The 17,544-nt window shown below is 41.4% G+C and overlaps 1 protein-coding gene across 7 annotated transcripts in view; it reads left to right on the top strand.

The window, feature by feature from the left end:
• The window catches only part of peak1 (pseudopodium-enriched atypical kinase 1), a 178,631-nt gene extending 173,890 nt beyond the window's left edge, over window positions 1-4,741 (top strand). For all 7 annotated transcript variants that reach the window (XM_043680402.1, XM_043680398.1, XM_043680401.1 and 4 more), the window contains one exon: window positions 2,297-4,741. In XM_043680402.1, coding sequence (XP_043536337.1) covers window positions 2,297-3,418 — 1,122 coding nt within the window. In that variant the 3' untranslated portion in view covers window positions 3,419-4,741. The remainder of the gene's footprint in view (window positions 1-2,296) is intronic.
• Window positions 4,742-17,544: the final 12,803 nt, after the last annotated feature.

The raw sequence follows: 17,544 nt of genomic DNA, 5'->3' as shown, positions 1-17,544 counted from the left end.
TTAGGGTGAGAGAGGAAAGATATAAAAGAGACCTAAGGGGCAACTTTTTCATGCAGAGGGTGGTACATGTATGGAATGAGCTGCCAGAAGAAGTGGTGGAGGCTGGTCCAATTGCAACATTTAAGAGACATTTGGATGGGTATATGAATAGGAAGGGTTTGGAGGGGTATGGGCCGGGTGCTGGCAGATGGGACTAGATTGGGTTGGGATCTCTGGTTGGCATGGACGGGTTGGACCAAAGGGTCTGTTTCCATGCTGTACATCTCTATGACTCTAAATAATAAAATTGTTACCTTTACGTTCATAGTGTTACTTAGAGCATTGTTAACAGTGCATTAATCAACCCAATAGGCTAGTTTTAATGGAAAGATGTTAACTCCAAATTATTTGATAATTTAGTTTATTTTAAGAATTAAATTGCCACTTTATTGTTGTGGTAATCACGTTCACATGTTTTAGTGCTCTGAGCAATGTAAAATTTATAAGAACTAGTCTTTGTCTCAATAAAAGTGCATATTGAATGTCTGAGGACTGAGATACACAGTCACAATTTTCAGCCTAATCTGCTTGCCCTCTACAAAAGGCTGATTATGGCTTCATGGGCATTATGAATCCATGTCTATGTCTCTGCCTGGGCTATGAATGCTGCTGAGCTCTTTGGTGCTGAAGGTGTCGTAGTTAAGCCTGATTATTCCATCACTGATATATCTGTGTTATTAATGGGCCTCATTCAGTCATTATGAAGGCCCTTACAGCAGTAACATCTGAGATCAACCCATGTATCACAGACTGAGAATCAAACTTGGGTCCATGCTATCAATTTTTAGCTGAGCCATTGAAAGCATCTGGATGTTTCTCCAATGAAGCTTGCTTAGGAGAATGGGTTGTTTGTTATTTGCCTTCTGCTTTGGCTGCTGTTAATTGTGATATTTAAAAAACATACAAAGTACATTTGCTTTCCAGTATACTTTGTGGTCTAGCAACTGTTGCATTGTTCTCTTGACATTGTCCATCTTCTGTAAACTTCAGTTCATACCCTACACTACATCATGTCTCGCACACTGGAGAGGCATGTTTCCACTGACCAGTATCCCCCACACTAATTTTAATATTTTTTATGTTTAAATCTCTTCATGGCTTTGTGTCTCCCTATCTCTAACTATCATCCTGCCCAACATCCACATGCCCTCTTAGAATTTTCTTTGTCTGGCCAATAGCATATATACCTTTTTATACTTGCCCCAGTATTAACCTCCAAGTCTTCAGCCATCTGTGCCTAATGGTCTGGAATTACATCATTAAAACCATTTTATCCTTCTCCTATTTTAAGTTCCTCTTCAACTCCCATTTTGACCATATTTAATTTAAATTTTTAATCATTTAAAAAGAAGATATAATGCCTCAGAAGTAAATGGGGTCTTTTCCCATATTAAAGACACTAAATATTTCAGAGAGGGTAAATCAAGCAGGGATCCTGTGTCCGAATGGTAACACTTGTCTCTTGTTGGATGTGTGAGAGAAACTTTTCTACTTGCTCTCCACATAGGTCTTGTCAGGTAGTTGGTCACAGTTGAAAGCCTAATACAAGTATGTGAAATTCTAGGGTAGACTTGGGGAAAATGTGCTGATTGTGGGGAAATCCAGAACTAGAGGGTCATTGATATAATATAGTCACTAATAAATCCCACAAGCAATTCAGGAAAAATGTTTTTACCCAGAGATTGGTTAGAATGTGGAATTAGCTGTCACAAAGATTACTTAAAACATAGTAAAAAGGGCATTTCACAAAAAGTGGGCAAAGACATGTTGTAAAATATATTGGGGTTAGATGAAGAGGGGTCTCATATCGATGAAGCCTTGCATTTGGTCAAAGATCTGATTGTGCTGAGTTCCGGGTAAGTGCTGTAAATGTAAAGTTAAAAATCACACAACACCAGGTTATAGTCCAACAGGTTTATTTGGAAGCACTAACTTTTGGAGCACTGCTCCTTCTTCAACTACCTGATGAAAGCTAGTGCTTCGAAAGCTAGTGCTTCAACATAAATCTGTTGGACTATAAACTGGTGTTGTGTGATTTTTAACTTTGTCTACCCCAGTCCAACACCAGCATCTCAACATCATGTAAATGTGAAGTTATTCTTGCATAGCTGTGGCTACTCGCAAATTATGAAGCTCCATCTGGTGGTGGCAACATGCAGCTCCAGGAGTTTCTGTGTCATTAGAAATGGTGTTAGATTTTTGTGTTCACTGAGCAAGTTACCCTCTTCACTGATCCTATCTTGTATCCTTTTTCCAGATTTGTAAAAGTCAAGCTAAAGCATCCCAACAGCTATACTACCACAGTCTGGCTGTAAGACAGAGCCTTGCTGTTCACTTCAACATCCAACAGGACTGTGGGCACTTCCTAGCTGAGGTCCCAGTCCGTATGCTTCCATGGGAGGATCCCAACGCCCCAGTATTAGAAGAGGAGGAAAATGAAGATAGCTCAGATGTTTCAAGTGCTATAAAAAGCAACAACCCCACCTGCAAGGGAGCGTCCAGTAAACACAGAAGCCGAGTGGTGGTTATCACTCGAGAGGTCCCATACCAGACTGTTGCTGACTTTGTGCATGAATCAGCACCACGGCACAGCAGAAACCCTGAAATGTATGAGCGACAAGTATGCTTACTATTGCTGCAACTCTGTGCTGGCCTTAATCACTTAAAGCCACATCACGTTACACACTGTGACTTGAGGCTGGAGAATTTGCTTTTGGTGCGATGTCGACAAGGAACCTCAGGAAATTGTGAATCTGAAAACACCAATCCAAATGCACAATTGGCCCGACTGATTGTCAGTAACTTCTCCCAGGCCAAGCAGAAAAGTCAGGTGGTAGATCTTGAAGCCTTGAAGGATCAGTCTCGGCTAGCTCCTGAGATCATCACCATCACTCAGTACAAAAAGTGTGATGAGTTTCAAACAGGTATACTCATTTATGAGATGTTGCACCTACCTAATCCATTTGAAGAAAACCCAGAACTCAAAGAGAAGGAATACACTCGAACAGACCTACCTGCCATCCCTATACGCTCTGTCTACTCCCTGGGGCTGCAGCAGCTAGCAAGTCTTCTCCTGCATCCTAATCCCTCAGAGCGCATCCTCATTTCAGATGCCAAAGTCTACTTGCAGTGCCTCCTATGGGGACCACGCGATGACTTGCTGCAGACACTCAACTCCCTCAACAGCACTGTAGAGAGAAATAATGTATTGCAAAGCTGGCTGGACCTAAAACGAACGCTACTTATGATCAAATTTGCAGAGAAAGCCATCGATACAGAGTGCAGTGTTAACCTTGAGGTCTGGCTTTGTTGTCAGTACTTAGCCTTTGCTTCAGTGGAATCCCTCAGTCATATTGTGAAGCTCCTCCAGCTCCAGTAACCTGTGTGACTGCTGCTTGCTTTCCCTTCCTGGCCTTCCTCTTCCCTTCTCTCCTACCAAATTTGGATTAATGTGCAATTTTTTGTAAATGTTCTGACTTTGTAAATGGCAGTATTTAAAGTGTATGTAATAGATTTCTACATTTTGGAAAGTGATGCCTACATTAAGCAACAAATATTTGTTATTTTTTTCTTAGGCACATATGCAAGCTCTAACTTGCTCTTACAACGGATGCTTGGATGTTTGTTGATGAAGCTATGACAATTTGTATGTTTACTTATATCATGCCTTGAAAAAACAAAACTACAGCCACTTTGTGAAAAATGCATTAATGGGTCAGTTGCACAAAAGCAGATTGTCAAACAAATGTAATCTTTTGGGCTGCTAGGAGTGGAGAGAAAATATTTGCCATCAGACAACTTGTTTTGCTGATCTAAGTCTGGTCGCTGCTCCATTGTAGAGTGGTGTCAGTGGCAATCATGGAAGACTTGGAACCCCATGTTGTCGTGTTATGATATCCCAACGAAAACACTAAGAATACAAACAAACAAACCAGGGTGAAAAGATGGGAGTTAAGTGAAACTGGAGCATGGTGGTATTAAGTATGTTGCTGTTTAGGGATGCAGCATTAGAATTTGTGCAAATCTTTTCACTGTATGGTGGTCATATCTTTGGAAGTCTTTCTGGTGATAGCTACTTGATGTGATTTCATTGCACTTAAGATAGGCGTAATAAAACTCAAGCATGGCTTTTTATACAGAATCTATATTTCCTGTCTCTGCCAGTTTTATTTTGCAGTAAAAATATAGCTGAGTTTATCTTTCAAAATAATAAAAAGTCATTTTAGCATAATAACAATTTAACAATTCCTTGCTTGGATTATTTAATACATGGATTGTTTGGATTTGAAGGCAGATCAGTGAGTTTGGCATCATTTGACTGAACAGGAGACTCCAATTAACAGCAGTAGTTTCACTGGTACCTCTTCAGAAATTTTTCAGTTAGTAGTCTCTTCCTGAATGTGTCAGTACGCCTCATGGAAATTTAGGGCAATACCATGAAAATTGTAACCAAAGGGTGCGAATAATCACAAAACAAATGTAGTTTCTGAAATGGAACATGAGGTCAACCTGGATGTTGCCTGTTTGCAGCATTACCAGTGCCCTGTGAAGAGTACAATGAGTAGTCTGCATCTTCGGTTCAAGTGGCATACTGTCCTGAATTGTGCTGCCAAGTTTCCTTTCATGGAGCAGCCTTGTGTGACACATTTGTTGACTGTAATTCTAATCCACCCTGTGTTCTGAAGTGATTGTGTGTATATGTGGAAAGTTTTTCCTAATCAAGTATATATTTTTCTTAATACACATTAAAGGGGAACAGTTACATCAATATATCAGTATTACTTTACAGTAATTTAACTGATCAGAATATTTGTCAATAGAAGCAAAAGACTTTGATTAATTTTTTTCTGCCATGCTATCATAAGTTATAACTAGTTGGCTATGGCTTTGTGATCTCAGGCTTGAGTACCATAACTCTAACCAGCCCCGAGTAGGTAAGATTTCTGTTTTCCTCATTTAATGAAAATAAATAGAACCTCAGCTAAAATTGCATTTTACCCAGTTATGTGGAATAAGTGGGAGCTGGGATGCAATGCTTTTGTTTCAACTGACTGCCAGCAAATGGAACAGTCCTCCTCTTGTGTCTCCAGCCTCTTGTGCCTCAAAATAACTCCTTGAATATTATTGTATGAATATTTCACTGATATTACATGACATTCTTTTTAGATTCCTCCTTTTAAAAGAAAGTAATTACAAAATCAAATGTGCTAAAGTCTGCATTAAAATGATTAATAAAATAACTTCATACAATTGTTGGCATGCTTATATGTCAACTTGAGGTTCCTGTCTCACTATCAAGATCACACTTAAGTTGTGAATGAAGCCGATTCATGCAGCAAAGATTTGTGGCTTTCTGTTACTGAATGAAATTTTGGCTTTATATATTTCACCTTCAAATGGTGAACTTTAATGAAATCGCATGTACCACAGACCAAATTGTGTTTTGTAGCCACCCCTGATGTAAGTGTTGTCCCTTAGGCCAACTGTCATAATTTCTCACTGAAATCTGCAGAACATATATGCCTTGAATTTCAATAACCTCTGTAAATTCTTTCCCAGACCTAAGTTATATAGAATTGTAGGTTATGCTTTCTCCCCATTTGTAATGTGAAATAATGATCATCACCATTTGACAATTGGCATCATTTTAACCACTTGAAAGAATGGGGATATTTGTCAGACTCATTTATTTACATTGAATTCCAACCTTTCCCTGTGGCTAGTCAGGGTAATGAAAATGCTGGGAAGCTTACTGGTATTTTACTAATTGGCTGGAGTATACAAAACCCAATACTTCTCCTTGGTAATTTGAACCTCCATCTTAATTCTTCATGTGCTTTCTCTCTCTCTCTCTCGCTATAAGATTCAGGCCATCCTACCCTTCTCTTGATCTCTCCATAAAAGCATTCCAATTTGTATTCACAGCTGCATCTTCCCCCTCCCCCCAACACCAAAGACATACACAAAACTGTGACATCTTGCATTGTCTTTCTGCTCTCATGGTTTCGTTCACAGATTGGATCACTTTCTTCCCTAACGTCTACTTCCATTTTTGTTGTCCCTGTTGGGGGAAAGAAACACTGTCTCCCAAGTCACTTACAATTGCACTTTCAAAATCCTAACTGCCTGGCCTTCTCTCCACCAGACGCAGTTACCAATCTGTTAATGCTTTTGTTGTCCTGGTCCCCATGAAAACTATTTGCCCCTCTTTCTGGTGGATCCCTCATTTACAATACATTATATCGAAGGAACACAGACTTAATGGATACGGTAGACAAAAACCGAAAGAACTGCGGATGCTGTAAATAAGCAACAAAAAACTAGAAATTGCTGGGAAGAACTCAGCAGGTTTGGCAGCATCTGTGGAGAGAAATCAGAGTTAATATTTCAGGTCAAATGACCCTTCTGTTTGGAAAAGATGGCCAACTGATTTAGCTATTCATTACCAGATTGTTGTGGGGTGGAATGGATTTCTCCTTTGGAAACCATTTCCTTACATCTTCCCATATTCTTCACTCTTACCCTGTGTGGTGATATCACTAGATTGTTATTAAAATTGAGACCATTCAATTTGCTGCCTCTGCTGCTTCCCTCTCTTCCTACTTACCCATTAAACTCAACTTCAGGTCTCCTCCCAACCCCAGCCAAAACTGCTATACTTCTCTAGTTTCTCTCTTCTCCACCCTCAACCTCTTCCAGCTCGCAATGTCCTCGAGACCCACCTCCTTCCTGAATCTATTCTCATTGAACTGTTGATCACCTAACTTTCTTCCCTAGGTCCAATTCTAGTGAATTTTAATTGTTCTTTCTCCTCAGGTACTATTTTCATCTGCTGTCATTGTCTTTCTTTCTCCTTTAAAAACAATGCTTATGATCCCTGTTTTGCAAAATTACAGCCTTCTTTCTAACTCTCTTTCCCTTCCATAGTCCTTTAACATGCCATCACTTCCCAAATCTGTTTCACTTTTCCAGAACTGTATATCTGAAACTCACATTGTGTCTCCTCTCTGTACCAGAAAGATTCTTACTGATGTCCCAACGAAACCCTGTTTCAATGCACCAAAGCTAAATGTCTTTATCCTTCATGAACTGTCTTTGCAGCCTTTGCCATGTTTGGCCACATCCTCCTCTTGCAGTGCTTCTCCTCCATCCAACTGAATGAAACTGCATTCACTGCATACATTCATATGTATATCCAACCAGCCAGAGAATCACTTACAATGACTTCATGTTCTCACACCATTACCTTTCCCATCCCCTAAGGATGTATTGTTGATTGTGTCTTATTTATCACCTCTATGATGCCTTTCAGTGTCCAGGCAGAAATTGATGCTGCAGCTAATGCTATGCAGTTCTAACTCCCCTCTCTGTCTGTGTTCTCTCTGCCATCTTGAAATTGTCAGACTATTTGTCGCCCTACATTATTAAAGGAGTTGAAATTTCCACCAACTGAATATTGGATGGACTCTATTTACCAACTTTCACCTTGTGACAACTGACGTTGAACAAGACTGCTCACAACTTTGGTGCCATATTTGACCTGAGATGAGCTTCTGAACACATCCATGCCTTCATGGGCGGAACAGTGGCTCAGTGTAGTTACCACTGCTGCCTCAAAGCACCAGAGTTCCAGGTTCAATTCCAGCCTCTGGTAACTGTCTGTGTGGAGTTTGCACATTCTCCCTGTGTCTGTGTGGGTTTCCTCCAGGTGCTCCGGTTTCCTCCCACAGTCCAAAGACATACAGACCAGGTGAATTGGCGATGCTAAGTTGCCCCATAGTGTTAGGTCAATTAGTCAGAGGAAAATGAGTCTGGGTGGGAGGGTCAGTGTGGACTGGTTGGGCCGAAGGGCCTGTTTCCACACTGTAGGGAATCTAATCTAATCTATTGTGTTAGTTGATCCTCATTCTGGCCTCTGAGTGGGTCAAAACACTGTGGGTTTAAGTGCCACTCCAAGGAATAAAACCCAGTACAGCATTGAGTCAGTACTAACTAAAAACAGAAAGGACTGGAGAAACTCAGCAAGTCTGAAAATGAAAAACATTGAATTATTCTGAAGAAGAATCATACTGGATTTGAAATGTTAACTCTGTTTCTCTTGCCATGGATGTTGCTGAGTTTCTCTAGCAGTTTCTGTTTTTATTTCAGATTTCTAGCGTGCATTGACAATATGCCCTCTAATATTTCTCTTTTCAATGTGCCGACCTCTATGATCCTGTGTATGGAACAGAAAATAAAAGTCAATGTATGTTGACACACTGATTGGTGTGTGTGGAACTGTGCAGTCATGCTGCATAAAGGGAATGTTATATGCAACGTTTTACTTATAACTGAGTGAATGCTACATTATCAAAGGTGCTAACCTTCAGATGAAATCAGAAGTCACATGACACCAGGTGATAGTCCAACAGGTTTAGTTGAAATCACAAGCTTTCAGAGCGCTGCTCTTTTGGCTCCAAAAGCTTATAATTTCAAATAAACCTGTTGGACTATGACTTGCTGTCATGTGACTGGTGTTGTCCACCTCAGTCCAACACCATAACCTCCACATCATAACCTTCAGATGAGCCAGTGAAGTGATCTGCCCTCTCAGATTACTTAAAAGATCCCATGGCTGTGACTTCAAAGAGATTCTTCCGGATACCGTTGGCAACATTTCCCTTCAATTAACACCACAGCTGCTTTGCTGCAATGTCATTGTCGATTTTCTGTTTGTGGAAGCTTGCTGGGCAAAAAACTGGTTGTGATGATTCCGAGTTAAAACAGTGACTGCAGAGTGAGTCCTGGACAGAGGCCAGTGCCTGGAAGCACCATGGCCTTATGGTCTGAAACCTGCAGGCACGGACTCATGTTGGAAAAGGACTGTAAGGACTATAACTTCAGTACTTTGTAGACACCTTTTATTCTCATTCTGAACTCTTAAACTCTATTCCCATGCTAATCTTTCTTTTATAATTTCAATTCTGTGACAACACTTAAAATATCTATACCTCAGCATCCTGTACCTACTGTGTCCAGTTCTGGTCGCCCTATTACAGGAAAGATACAGAGGATTTGGAGAGGATGCAAAGAAGGTTTACTAGGATGCTGCCTGGACTAGAGGGCTTGCCTTATGAAGGAAGGTTGAATAAGCTCGGACTTTTCTCTCTGGAGAGAAGGAGGAAGAGAGGAGACCTGGTCGAGGTGTACAAATAATGAGTGGAATAGATAGAGTCAACAGCCAGAGACTTCCCCAGGACAGGATTGACTGGTACGAGAAGTCATAGTTTGAAGATATTAGGAGGAAGGTATAAAGGAGACGTCAGAGATAGGTTCTTTATGCAGAGAGTTGTGAATGCATGGAATGCGTTGCCAGCGGTGGTGGTGGAAGCAGAGTCATTCAGGACATTTAAGCGACTGCTGGACATGCACATGGATAGCAGTGAGTTGAGGGGTGTGTAGGTTAAGTTACTACATTTTACATTAGGATTAAACCTCAGCACAACATTGTGGGCCAAAGGGCCTGTTCTGTGCTGTACTGTTCTATGTTCTATGTTGCTGAGAGGTGACATTACAAACTTTTCACTGCACTCATTCGAATGCACATGACAATAAAGGCTATTCTGTTCTATTCTAAATTCAAATGCCTGTAAAGCACCTTAGGATATCATGTGTCTGTGCAAGATATGCGATTGCAAATCCTTTCTTTTCCATTGCTTTATTTTGTTCACTCTATAAGAATAGTGACATTGTAAAGAATATGTAGTATATAGGAAATTGGTGGTTTCGTGGCCTTCAATGGAATATGTGCTGCAGAATTGCACTCTCATATGAGATATGTCATCCACCGACGGTAGCCTTCGGCAACAGAAAGCATGCACATTCAATAAAAAAGAACAATACGCCAAGACGTCACAGTCTCCTTGGCTACCAAGAGAGCTATTTTATTGACTATCACAGGTGCGTTAATGATGTTCATTGAGATCAAGGATACACCTCAGCCGATTGTCAGAAAGAAAAGGAATCTTAAAAATTCAATTAATTTTATGTGGGTGTGACCAGTAAGGATTGCATTTACAGGTTGTTCTGTTCTGTTACAAAGTGCATTTCTTCAATGCAAATTCGCTGTGACACGGCTGACAAATTGGGGATGCTGTTTCTAAAGCGCGAACTTTTAAAACGTGCGTTGGCTGTAACGTGATTACAGCGTTAACACTTCTAAGCGCTGTTTCTAAAGTGCAATTTTTCTATTACATGGGTTTGCACAAGAACGCAACCATCACTTTATAGAAGAACTGACTGCATTGCCTATCCATAACTGCCCTGAAAGAGTGGTAGTGAGCTCAGAGATGGTGACAGCCTAGTGGTATTATCACTGGACTGTAAATCCAGAGACAAAAAAAAAGAAGTTGCTGGAAAAACTCAGCAGGTCTGGCAGCATCTGTGAAGAGAAATCAGAGTTAAGACCTTGAGTCCAATGACCCTTCCTCCGAGCTCCTCCTCATTCCAGAAACCTGCCTAATGTTCTGGGGACCTTGGTTTGGATCCTGTCAGGGCAGATGGTGGAATTTGAATCCAGTGAAAATCTGGACTTCAGAGTCTAATGATGATCATGAATCAGTTGTTGATTGTTGGGAAAAGCCCATCTAATTCACTAATGTCGTTGAGGGAAGGAACTTGCCATTCTTACCTGGTCTGGCCTACATGTGACTTCAGGCCCAGAGTATTGTGGTTGACTCTTAACTGCTCTCTGGGCAATTAGGGATGGGCAATAAATGTTGGCCTGGCCGGTGACACTTCATTCTGTGAATGAAGAAATTTTTTAAGAATCAATTTCCACTGTAGCTCATCTGGTGAAGATAGACTGATAGTGTTATCCAGGAGGATGTTTCAGGATGTTGACTCAGTGTCAGTGTCCAAGGTAGGCTGCTGTATGATTTGAAGGGGAACATAAAGGAGGTCATTTTCAGTGTGCCCTTTTCAAGGTCACAAGTTTGGAAAGTGCTGTCAAAGAAGGCTTACATCAGATCAGTGCTGGAGGGAGTGAATGTTTAAAGTTATGCATCAAAGACAACTGTCCAAGACCACTGCTTTAGCTCAGAACCCAGCAGACAAAACCTTCCCTGTTCCAGGATAATTGGCAGTTTAGAAGGATGCTGTTTTGAGAAGGAACAGCAGTATACTTCTGCGGCTAGCACAACTCAAAAAGGCACATGTTGAGATTTGCAATCTGTGAAACAGAATGCTTTGTGGCATTGTGGCAATCATACTTTTCAAGATCTGACAAAGGTCATCCGACACCAAACAAGTCTGGGTATCTGTCAGGTCTTGGACATGAACTCAGCACTGTCAGACTGAAAGCCAACATCTAATGTTCCTGCCCTCATGACCTAATAATGCGACATAAAAGCCAGACTATCTTTCTTGAAAAAGGCTGATGCCAGTGGGTTTGGAAAGAATTACACTGGAAGGGAATTAAATGTCTTTCAACTTTAATAAGATTTTGACCTCCCACTGGCTTCAATCCAATTGCGTGTCCACAGTCCAAACTCTTGAAAGCGTCAGGAAATTATAATTACAGGACCACACACTTTTATCTTCTCTGCTGTAGGCAGAATTGATGCTCCATTTGAATTAAATTGCTTTGAAAATTTGAATGGAAGTGATGTTGCACCATTGTTAAACAACTGACCGAGCATTGTGTTCAGGTAGTCAAGAAAACAGAAAACCTTTTCTGGGATTTGCCCTTTCTTTTAAGCCCTCCCCAGCGTTGGAGACCGTATCATCAACCTTCTGAGGCCATATGCTCCGAATATGTTCCCTAAACTGCCTCAGTTTCTGTCTCACTACCTCTCTCTGTGCTCCCTTAAAGAAGCCAGGATGTGGAGGTGCTGGTGTTGGACTGGGGTGGACAAAGTTAACAATCACACAAACAGCAATCTAGGTTTATTCAATACACCGCATTAGTTGTATGACACTTTGATCTTTTGCTATAAATTCTGTGTCCTATAATCCTGCCCCACTAGCTACCTGACAAAGGAGCAGCGCTCTGAAAGCTTGTGCTTTCAAACAAACTTTTAAAGAAGTTCCTTAAACCCACTGCTCTATTTCAACTTCAGTGTATGTGGCGCAGTGTAAAATTTTACTTGATAAGAATCCTGTGATATCACACGCAACAGCTCAAGAGAAAGGAAATAAGTTTTTAAAAAGTCTTTAAACATGTTAGTACTTCCAAATAAACTTGTTGGACTATAACCTGATGTTGTGTGATTTTTAAATTTGTCCACCCCACTGGTACCCTCACATCATGGCTTAAAAATAAGTAATGTTTGGAAATGGATGTACTGGTCATATCTGGGGTCTATTTTGACATGAGCAAGTCAGACCAGTATGTACCATTAATCAGTTTTACTGTTTTTTCCTTAGGCCATGAGACATAGAGCGGAAATAGGCCATTGGGCCCATTGGATGGAATTCTGCATTCAATTCTGGTCTCCCTGCTATGGGAAAATTGTTGTTAAACCTGAAAGGTTCAGAAAAGATTTACACGGATGTCGCCGCGGTTGGAGGGTTTGAGCTACAGGGCAATACTGAATAGGTTGGTGCTTTTATCCCTGGAGCATTGGAGGCTGAGGAGCGAACTTAAAGGGGTTTGTAAAATCATAAAGGGCATGGATAGGGTGAATAGCCAAGCCAGGGTAGGGGAGTCTCATATAAGGAGAAAGTGAGGACTGCAGATGCTGGAGATCAGAGTCGAAAAGTGTGGTGCTGGAAAAGCACAGCAGGTCAGGCAGCATCCGAGGAGTAAGGGAATCGACGCTTCTGGCATAAGCCCTTCATCATGAATGTGGAGGTGGGGAAGTGGGCTGAGAGATAAATAGGGGGAGCTAGGGCTCGGGCTGGGGGAAAGATAGCTGGGAAGGTGATAGGTAGATGCAGGTGGGGGTGATGGCAATAGGTCAGAGCAGAGGGTGCAGCAGATAGGTGGGACAGTTCAAGAGGGCAGTGCCGAGGGTTGGATCTAGGATGAGGTGAGAGGAGAGGAGATGAGGAAACTAGTGTAATTGATGTTGTGGTTGGAGGGTCTCAAGGCAGAAGATGAGGCAGTCTTCCTTCAGGTGTAAGGTGGCTAGGATTTGGCAGTGGAGGAGGCCCAGGACTTGGTTGGCCATTGGGCAGTGGGCAGTGGGCTTGCATTCCACGAGGTGGCGTCCTGTCTCCCCAGCTTAGAGGAGACCACATCGAGAGCAACAGACCTCAGAGTTGACCCCAATGCACGTCCACTGATCTATTCTGATTCCCTACAGTTGTGAAAGTCCACCATGTTCCAAACAAATTAGGAAATAGGAATAGCCCCAGTTGGAAGAGGAGATAATGCATTGTTCACCTCTTTCTGAAGGCATTCAGGGTATCAGTAGACACCATGTGCTCCGTCTCCCAGGACATCTGAGCACAAACATAAGTATTCCCTGTTCATTTAGGTTTTCTTTCTTTTCTCTCTTTTTTTTCATATCCCTCTTCCACAGCTACATTCCTATCTGGACATTATTGGAGAAGGAATATGCAGTGTACACATTACACTTGAAGGCTTCTATGACTGGTGGACACCACAAGGGCAGGAGTGCATTATCTTCCCCAAAATGTTATTTTAATTTAATATATTGAGTGCTCTTACATACAACTGAATGTTTCTTTTTCCTATCATCAAATCACTCATGGTATTCTTTCAATTATTAACCACTGCCAGTAAATTATCCATGTTTTCCAATTGAATAATTTATGAGCAAATCCCATTAAGGACAATATAGACCATCAAAAACATGAGGGAGAGGTAAGGGGAGTGGGAGCTGTCTAAATTAAAATGTCTAAAGATGTTAAGGATATTGGTGGACACTGCATGCTTCCTCTCCAAGGACTCCAAAATGTAAACTTAAGTTATTCATTTTAATATTTTCCATCTGGAAGTGTTATCAGACACAACAAAAGAACTTTCCCATCATCGAATCACCTTGACTTTTTTTTTGTTTTCATATAACTATTAACTATCACCAGTATTCACCGTCCGGTCAATTAGAAATTTACGAGTAAAGCCCATAATGGGCAATGCGCATCATCAAAAATGAAATTGGGGTGGGGGTTGGTGAGTAGGGAGAGCAAGAACTGAATCAAAATGCAGTTGGAGGGGAAAGAAAGCGCAGTATTTTACACAGAGTCCACTTCTCTCTGAAGGCTTTTGTGCTATTCACATGATTGACAAACAAATTAAGTGATTGAAAACATCCCTAAAGTGGGCACTGTCACAAAGAACAAAACTTTAAAGGAAATTGACATATTAAATTAAAATAACATTTTGGAGAAGATAATGCACTCCAGCCCTGTGGTGTCCATCGGTCACTGAAGGCTTCAAGTGTAACAGGGACACCATTCCTTCTCTAAGATGCATGGATAGAAACGTAGCCATGGTAGAGGTACAGATAGTTACAATTGGATAAAATGGGATAACGAGGCCATGATGATGTTAAGCACCTCATTAAAAATGGAGGAGAGCGAAAACAAACCTGTTCGTTTGATACTGGTAGTTGGGAAAAACCTTGGAAAGAATGTGATATCTAAACAACGATGATATGGTTGGGCAGAGTCAACATGGACTTATGAAAGGAAAGTGATATTTGACAAACCTGTTGGAGTTTTTTTTAATAGATCTTACTTGTAGCATAGAAAAAGGGGAGCCAGTAGATATGTTTTTGTTTTGTTTTTCAGAAGATACATAGGAGATCAAGAAACAAAATTAGAGCAAATGGGATTGGGGATAATAAATTGGCATGGATTGAGAATTGATTAACAGAGAGGAAGCATAAATGAGTCATTCTCAGGCTGCCAAGCTGTTATTAGCAGTGATGAAGCTACAGTAGTTCACAATTTATAGCAATGATGTGGATATGGGGCCTAGATGTAATATTTCCAAATTTGCAGATGACACAAATTTATGTAGAAATATAAGTTTTGAAGAGAATGCAAGGAGGTTCTAAGGGAATTTGGACGAGCTAAGTGAATGGACAAGATCATGGCTCATGAAATATAATGCAAATACATGTGCACTTAGCCAGTGTGGTTAGGGAAAAAACAGAATGACAGCATTTCTTAAACAGTGGGGGGGGGGGGATGTGTTGAAATTCCCTTGTGTTCAGGAACATACACAAGCAATTGAGAGGGCAGCTGTCAGCTGTTGAAAAGTGTGGTGCTGGAAAAGCATCTCAGGTTAGGCAGTTTTCGAGGAGCAGGACAGTTGATGTTTTGGGCATAAACCCTTCATCAACTGTTACCTGTCCTGTCATTAGAACAGGATTTGAGTATAGGAGTAACGCTACTTTCTGAAATTGTAAAGAACCTTGATGAGACTGCACCTGGAGTATCGTGTACAGTTTTGATCTCTTTATCTAAGTAAGGGTACACTTGCCATAGAGAAGGGCTTCCCAAAGTGGGGTCAGGACCACAAGTTGTGTTGCCAGCTAAAACATTGAGGCACAATCCCTACATAAAAATGGCCACCTTGGAGTTCTGACCAAGTTATAAAAGCTCTGCTGAACTCTAACAGGGCCCTGCTCTCTATCTTCCCTACTCTCACTGAGAGGTTGCAACAATTTTGAAATCTCAATCGGGAAAAAGTTTGCAAAGCATTTCTATAGAGAGAATGCAATGGAGGTTTGCCAGACTATTCCCTGGGATAGTAGGATTGTCTTATGTGAAGAGGTGGAGGTAATTGAGTCTGTTTTGAGAGTGTTGAGAGTAATATAGATTTACAATGTTCTTCTGGATGTGACAGGTGAATGGAGTTAGGACATTTCCCCAGGGTGAGTCAAGAACCAAAATGAATGGACCCTCAGAATAAGCGATTGGCCATTTAAGACAGAGATGGCGAGAATATTCTAAGTACGTAAGGAGGTGAATCTATAGAATTTTCTATTCCAGACCTGGAGAAGCTGAGTCACTGAGTAGGTTCAAAACAGAGATCAATAGATTCTAGAAATGAATGATATTATGAGATATCTACAAGGTATGAGAAACTGGTATTGAGGATTGTGATCAGCCACGTTCTAACTGAACAGAGATGATGGGCTGAATGGCCTACCAATGCTCCAATAGGCTTGTTAGAGATCTCCTGACCCTCTGCCCTCAAGAGAAAAGAAGGAGGAAGTATAAAACAGAGGTAGGGGTCTTGGCTTCACTCCTCAGCAGCTGTTTCTTCTACTGTTTGGCCTGAATTATATGTTCCAGATAGTGCTCAGATATTTTACTTAAAGTGCTGCTTGTCTGAAATCATTTTCCATTTCAGCAAAGAGCATATGACCAGTGATTCATTCCACCAAGCCCACACCAACACCCGTGCTGTCATCAGCTGCAGGTCTCTCATTAACACAGCTGCTATCTACTTCCAGTAACTTGGGACCTGGATTGAATTTATATCAGTACTTTTTAACTTTAAGAGGAAGCAGCTATTCTTATATTTGATACAAAATACATCCTTTCAAAGCAGATGGATTAATTACCGTAGTCTTAATAAGCTTTTAATTGTTATGCTATAGTTTCTTCAGGTTATTTGTGGCAAGGGTGCATGCTGATGTCATCATGATTTTAGACAGCCGGGGAGATCTAGTTCAGAGCAGTTATTTCTTCTGACCAGGCACATCAAGGCAGTAGTAGTGTCATTGAGTGTCCATTCTTTTCCTCAACAGTTTTCTCACTTCCCCTATTCTCCTGTGAGTGTCCAGAACTGAGATCGCCTCCTAGAATCCCCACAGTGTAGAAAGAAGCCATTCAGCCCATTGAGTCTGCATGGCCCTCCAATGGGAATCCCACCCAGACTCAGTCCCCCCACCCTATTCCTGTAACCCTGCATTTCCCATCTCTAATCAACCTAGCCTGCACATCTTTGAACTGTGGGAGGCGTCTCATGCAGACATGGGCAGAACGTGCAAACTCCACACAGGCAGTCGTCCAAGGCTGGAATTGATAATGGTGCTGTGAGGCAGCAGTGCTAACCATGCCACCCCATTAAAAACAGCATGCAAAAGAATTGGTTTGAAGGCATTCACTCACCAAGAAGCTAAACTTCAAAGTGATAGTACCCAGAATGGGGCTTGAACCCAGAGCCTTGGCAGTATGTGTCTCATACCCTACTGACTGAGCCAGCCTGGCTTCTCATTAGCCAAGTGATGATTACTTATCTTCGAGTGTTGGTGGTTCATCAATTGCAGGCTATCAAACCTAAGTCTGTCCTATCTTTATCTTATTCATTGCATGTAGGGGTCAGGTTAGTAGCTTAAAAATGTGTTGCTGGAAAAGCGCAGCAGGTCAGGCAGCGTCAAAGGAACAGGAGAATCGATGTTTCGGGCATAAGCCCTTCTTTAGGAATGAGGAGGGTGTGCCAAGCAGGCTAAGATAAAAGGTAGGGAGGAGGGACTTGGGGGACGGGTGTTGGGAATACAATAGGTGGAAGGAGGTTAAGGTGAGGGTAATAGGCCGGAG

This window comes from Chiloscyllium plagiosum, chromosome 40 (assembly GCF_004010195.1).
Source record: "Chiloscyllium plagiosum isolate BGI_BamShark_2017 chromosome 40, ASM401019v2, whole genome shotgun sequence".
Classification (NCBI taxonomy): Eukaryota; Metazoa; Chordata; class Chondrichthyes; order Orectolobiformes; family Hemiscylliidae; genus Chiloscyllium; species Chiloscyllium plagiosum.
This window is presented reverse-complemented; position numbering and strand designations above follow the sequence as displayed.